General features: G+C 38.2%; 2 protein-coding genes across 6 annotated transcripts in view; one reads left to right on the forward strand and one right to left on the reverse strand.

Moving 5' to 3' along the window:
- LOC107752056 (arf-GAP domain and FG repeat-containing protein 1-like) overlaps positions 1–2045 on the forward strand; it is a 27606-nt gene extending 25561 nt beyond the window's left edge. For all 5 annotated transcript variants that reach the window (XM_016567918.1, XM_016567910.1, XM_016567933.1 and 2 more), the window contains 3 exons: positions 543–692; positions 872–957; positions 1451–2045. In XM_016567918.1, coding sequence (XP_016423404.1) covers positions 543–692; positions 872–957; positions 1451–1510 — 296 coding nt within the window. In that variant the 3' untranslated portion in view covers positions 1511–2045. The remainder of the gene's footprint in view (positions 1–542; positions 693–871; positions 958–1450) is intronic.
- A 278-nt stretch (positions 2046–2323) lies between these two features.
- The window catches only part of LOC107752583 (thiamine transporter 2-like), a 6371-nt gene continuing 2163 nt past the window's right edge, over positions 2324–6531 (reverse strand). Inside the window, exons 2-6 of the mRNA XM_016568594.1 lie at positions 5456–6080; positions 4546–4758; positions 3560–3752; positions 2620–2761; positions 2324–2491 (exon numbers count right to left, since the gene is read on the reverse strand). Of these exons, the coding sequence (XP_016424080.1) occupies positions 2324–2491; positions 2620–2761; positions 3560–3752; positions 4546–4758; positions 5456–6080 (1341 nt within the window). The remainder of the gene's footprint in view (positions 2492–2619; positions 2762–3559; positions 3753–4545; positions 4759–5455; positions 6081–6531) is intronic.

The following is a 6531-nucleotide window of genomic DNA, read 5'->3' on the forward strand; positions in this document are numbered from 1 at the left end:
ACATTATTTATATATATATATATATATATATATATTAATAGACTTGCTGATGTTGATTGAATAACGTTAGTATTGGAAACTTTTGGTTCTTTGTTCTGTATTGTCTTTCCTCCTTTTTTGCTGTGGAGCTTTTGTCATGTTTTGTCATCTGTTTTGCAGACTCATTGTCACAGATTTCTGTACTCAGGATAAAAATAGCACTTCCTTAAAGTCAACATGACCCTTTTTCCTAGGCTTACTGTGATTGATTTGTCAGTACATGTTACTTTAGGTTTGTCTTCCAAATTTAAAATTGAATTTGCTTTGACTCTTAAATAACTTCACTTTTCTCAGTGGAGTGTTGGATTCCTGAAAAAGTTCAATTTCAAATACACTGATAAGTTAAAGTTAATTAGTCAGGTAGTTCAGCTGTTGTTTAAAGATTGTTTCAAGTGAAATTGAAGTGCAAACATTATGTCTGTGCATCTCACAGATTGGCCAAGAACGGCACGTGTATGTATGTCAAACTGAGATGTTAGCGCAGAGTTCTTTGTGTCCCACAGCCTCTTTCGGTCCTCCGTCCATGAGCATGCCGACTGGGTTTGGAAACGCTGCTGCGTACAACCTTCCCACCAGCTTCAGTGGAAACTTCCAGCAAGCGTTTCCTGGACAGCCGTTCCCCCAGCAGCACGCGTATCCCCAACAACCCAACGGTAGGGGCTGAGAAAGACTTGCTGCAGTGATTTTAATGCCATTATATTCATGGTGTACAAATAATTCCAATGTCATGCAGCTTTTTGTAGAATGTTTCAGCTGTACTTCAGCGAAAAAGACTGTTTTACATGGTCACATTTCATTTTTTGTATTCACATATTTGTCTCTTTTTCATTAGGAGGTTTTGCTGCATTTGGTCAGGGTAAAGTCACTCCGTTTGGACAGAACATGACGGCGCCTGGAGTAACCAACAATCCCTTCCTGGTGTGTTAAATGACACATTTTGATTGATTGCAATCTACAGTATATATTAAAAAATTTTCATTTATGTATTTTAATTATAATATTTTAAAAGTCTTCATTTTATTCCAAATGTTACTTTGAGTCTCTTCATTTCAGTCATTTTATTTGTATTGCATTGTATTTATTTGTATTTGTATTTATTAAGTCCGATCTGTTATTAATTTACAATTAATAATTAATATATTGTACATTTTATAGCTTACATTCTACTCTAAATGTTAATTTGAGTCGCTTACTTTTATTCATTTACTTTACAAAAGAATTAAGTTAAATCTTATTAATTTATAATTATAATGATAGATAGATAGATTGATTGATTTTTTTATATTCCAAATGTTAATTTAAGTCTTATTTTTATTTGTTTATTTATAAAATAACTTTATTTTGACGCTAAATCTGTTGGGTTTCGGTTTCTTCTTGTCATCACATTTATCTTTTTTCTTTTCTCTTGCAGGCAGGGGCACCAGCAGCACAGTTTCCTGCAGGAGGCTCATCCACAAACCCCTTCTTATAGCACGCCTTTGTCCTCCGCTCCTCCGGTGGGCGGCCTGCGACTCGTTCGCACCTCTTGCACTGTTTTGTTTCTCAAGTAGCTTTAAAAAAAAACATCAAATTCTTAAAGGAATTTTTTATTGAATTTTAAGAGCAGAAGACAGAAAAAAACAGCAAGGGAATATATACATGATCCTGTCTATGGCACATCCATAATGACAGAAAACAAAACAAGTTGCAGAGTTGTTTGGAGAAAAGGAGCTTTTTTTTACTGTGCTCCTTTTGTCATTCCTGTGAACTGGCCTGACCTGGACATCATCTGCACGACGTGGTGGATTACTAAGTTATTGCAAACCTCCTGTTCATGTTAATGCTGAAATTCTGTATATAATTCTTTCATAGAAATTGCTAAATTTGAGGTCTTTGTGCATATCAGTATTTGTATCTTTAACACGCATACACACGCGTCCACACACACACATGCTGCATATACGGCGTTGACGTCCGCCATGCTGTGAATAACATTAAGAAAGAATGTGGAATCCCTTTTTGACATCATAGTGTTGCCTTTTTGTGCTTTCGGAGTTTCTGAGAATGAGGCAAAAACTGTTTTTTTTCCCGTTACGATGAGTTTAAACTACAAGACTCTTTTTGGATGTCAGCTCCTGAATTCTTGAGACTCAGACGCAAGACCACTTATGTTACAGAAATCTAAGTTAATGTGTGTGTGTGTATATATATATATATAAATAAATATATACAATATATATTAAAATGAATTTTACCTAAATCAAGTGTGATGGCTTAAACTTTCTGTACTTCCTGTTCCTTGTGCTCAGAACTTTGTTCCAATGATGATTTGTGCATCATCTTCTGCCTTAAACGTTTCTTCTGGATTCTCTCTCGGTGTTTCCGTCTCCGGTTTTCGGCACATCGTGGTATACAAACCACTCAAGAAGAAAATGAGTGCAATAATAGAAAAATATGTCCCGTAGACAGTAAACTGGAAGACAAGTAACACAAGAACAATGTAAATACATGTTCTGGATCTAATGCAAAATTAGCATCTGTGTCATGCTGATCATGATTATAATAATTCTGGCCTATATGGAGGGTTTCAGGTAACCTCACCTGCGTAACAATATCCACCCCAAGCCCGCCGCTATCCACCACCACTGAGGTGATGATTGTCTGGAGGACCAGCGCACAGAAGGTGTTGGCTCCGAACACAAGGGCGTAACGCTCCATGTTCAACCCAGCTGCTATCTGGAACCTATGAAACAAGTACATGGATGTACTCATGCATTCACTGACTAAATGGAGATATGATGTTAGTGTGTAGGTGTAATTTTCTTGCTGCTGCTTTATTAGATGTCAGGAAATTGTGATTTCCGGGCCTGGAAAAGTAATTAATAAAAATTTATATAATTTATTTTTCTAGTTGTGCTCAGTTCTAAAAGATGTCATTGGCCGAAGTCATTTAGTGCCAATCTCTTTTTTTTTTTTTTGCAAAAATCTTTAATCTGTGATGAGTGACTGGAAAAATCATGGAAATTCACCCTGTGAAGAGTAACGCAGTGAATGAAAATACGAAATATTATTAGATATTAGGAAATATTGTAAATGTAATTTCCAGGCCTGGGAATGCCTAGAAAATTAAGAATATATATATATATATATTTAGAATTTAGAATGTAGCTGTTAAGAATATATATTTTTCTGCCCTCTTAACCTTTGCAATGTGTATATTATTTATTTATTGCATCTACTGTATATAAACAGAGACTTTTCCATGCTTTGCATTGTCAGCTCACTTAAAACAAATGGACCTGAAATTTGTCTGTCAGCATTACAGGTCCAAAATCTTCACCAGTGCACCAATTAAGGTGAAACAGCAAGGGGTCAGATAAGATAATGTACACCTTTCTGAAAGTTTATCATGCAATTATGCTGTTAATTTGGAGCGGGTATAGGTTGCATTCAGCAAAATTCAATCCATGATAACATTTAACTTGATTATTAATAAACATAATCTGTTTCTATTAAGTCACGTATTTTAAACAGAACTTACATGGCAATGGTGATGAGCAGCATGTACAGGCTCTTAAAGATGATGTAGCCACAGTAGCAGACCCAGATGTTTGCGCTGAAGACCATTGCGAAGAGAGCGCCGCCCTCCAGAGCCGAGAGCGCTCCCAGAGCCACTTCTCCCCAGCGAGACCAGTCTGCGGATGAAAAACCGATTCCGTACGCCGCCGCGGCACCTGAGGTGCAGTATTGTACAATAAGAAACACAATTCACATTTTTATTTATCTTTATAGTTATCGTGTTCTATCACTTTGAACCCGTTCTATATAGTATGAATATGGGTAGTATAAATGAAATTCTGACCTACTACATCCACCGTGTTTATATAATTATGTGGCCTACAGTATGATTTGTGTCACTTTTCTGCCAATCGCCAATCACAAATCCTCTACTGTGGCCTCATGGGATAGTAAAGTGTCCATCAAATGCGCATTTCAGAATCTCACCGGAAGTAGTAGGCCTAGGTCATTCGAGTACTTTGAACCTACATTTTATCTAAATACTGTGCATTCAGATGTACTATAGCTACTCTTTTGCCGTAGGCAGTTTTTCGCATTCTGTATGGTAGAGAAGTGTTCGATTTCAGATGCAACAATGGAGTTTATAGTGAGGTTAGATGCCATACGGAATTTAACATTTAACAGTTTCAACACTGTGACGGGTAGACTTATAGACTTAGTCTTACAATGGTAAACACTGTAAATATCCTAGATAAAATCATTTTCACAACTCACAATTGTCAAAACTGTTTTACGGAGTTTTGTCTTAAAAGCTTTTTTTTCTGGAATGTTTCAGCAGAACAATCGGGGTATATAGTGCAATTCATTGAAAGCACTGTACTCCTATCCCTGAAAGCCTCATTTCCATTCCTGTCAAAAATATATGGTGCTACCCTGACTAAAGTTTATATCAGGCATATTTTCTAGAATCTAATAAGCTCACAATAAATAAGTGTCCCGTCTACTCACCAAACAGGTTTGAGAGGACCTCCACTCCTCCATTGTAGACCGTGAAGTTACTCGATGGCTCCACGTAGTCCCACAGTGACTGGACGTAGTTCACCGTCTGGTTGTAGCCGCAGGTAGCCAGTGCCCACCACGCTGACCAGACAAGCAGCGTACGAGAGGAGAAACACTGCAGGAAATCCCTCCACAACCGGAGCAGAACATCACAGCAGCCACCTGGGATATCATGAGGCCAAACAGAGATGCATTCCATTTAGATTTTCTGGATTCAGCAGGTTAATATTTTATTTATAATATCCGTTATGACGCTCTTTTTTTCAACTTGACCTTGTCATTTTTAATCAAAATGTCTCGATATGCCAGTAAAACGAGAGACTTCTTCAATCATTTAGACATCTTAAACCCTGCACTTTTCTCAGAATCGACTACAAGCTCACATTCAGATCTACCTCCATCCAGTCAACATCCAGAAAAGATCTGTCACTAATTCCATTTCATTGAAGCTTTAAACATCAAAGACAATTAGCATTTTAGCTATGGATTCACTTTGGGATTTCCTGTGGGTTTTATGTTTTAAATTCTTGGATAGATTGTAAAAGCAGAATGAGATGCGTTTTCCTGTTTTGTCCACTGACAACCTCGCATTTAGCAACTTGTTAGAAACCACCTTTTTGAAATCACAAATAAGCATAGCTTATGTATTTTATGGCATAAATAAAATCTAAAAATATCTTGTGTTAACCACAGAACTAATTTCAGGCATTTAACCAAAAACCCAATCAAAAAAACCATTGACTTTGGGACGATGGCGCCAGAAGTGCAAAAATGCCACTTATTTTAGTTGGTTTAGGACTCATTCCTGCAGCACTCATGTGATTTGACTAATATGACAGATTCAACTCATTAGTCCTACCTGTCTTGGAACTTTTTGCACTTGTATTATCACATTCAGCGGAAACTTCTGGTATTTGCTGCTGCCGTTTGGCTCCATCCAACTCTACGCCACCTTTTTGGCCATCGCTCTGAAGATCCTCCTCTGTCCCAACATGCCCTTCACCATCAGTCTCTCCTCTAGCACTCCTCATTTGGTGGAAGAACATACTTGTCTTGGGCATTGGGAGAAGAATGGAGCCGATCAAAGCAATACCAGTGAGAACCAGTGTAAACACTAGAATGTTGTCATAGGACATCAGTTCAAAAGAGACTAGGATTTGGCCCAACACTGAACCAACGGTGTAGCCCAGCAGCTGGGCAGTCCGGCAGTATGAGGTGGCTTTCAGGTAATGCTTCGACTCCACCACGCTGTAGAGGTACGTGAAGTAAGCAACGTCACACGACGTCACCACTCCATATGTAAACTGCATGGCCTGCATCTCTAGGACACCATTACACCACAGCAACATCGCCGTGGTGGAGAACAGGACTAAACACTGGAAGACCACCACAGGTTTGTAACGTAGCCAATCAGTGAGGAGGAAGACAGGAACCAGCACTGCCAGGTACGAGTACGTCCACACCGGGAATATCTGATTGGTTACCTTGGGGGGGAACAATGATTTATCACCAACAACAAACTAGATTTATTACACAAATCTAAATCGGTCACAATATCACAACAAGGGATTAATGCAAAAAACTGCATGAAGCCTAACCCATGTTACACATGTTACATGTGCTTACTATTATACTAACAATAAATTATGCATAATTACATACAAGTAACCTGTAATGTGGGGTTTGGTGTTTGGGTTTTGTTTCATGTTCATGTTTTCCATGTCTTTTATTTTGTAATTGTTTCATGCTGTCAGTGTCATGCTTCCCTTGCCCTCGTGTATCTCTGCCTTGTGTATGTGTCATTTTCTGATTGGTAGTCTTAGTCATGTGTCTTGTTTCCCATTGGTTTGTTCATGTCATGTGACCCTCCTTGTTTGCTATAAGTAGCCATCATGTTCCCATTGTGCCTTGTCATGTATTGAAGTTGTAACCCGC

This window comes from Sinocyclocheilus rhinocerous, unplaced genomic scaffold (genome assembly GCF_001515625.1).
Source record: "Sinocyclocheilus rhinocerous isolate Xijiao unplaced genomic scaffold, SAMN03320098_v1.1 scaffold1965, whole genome shotgun sequence".
In the NCBI taxonomy this organism is placed as follows: Eukaryota; Metazoa; Chordata; class Actinopteri; order Cypriniformes; family Cyprinidae; genus Sinocyclocheilus; species Sinocyclocheilus rhinocerous.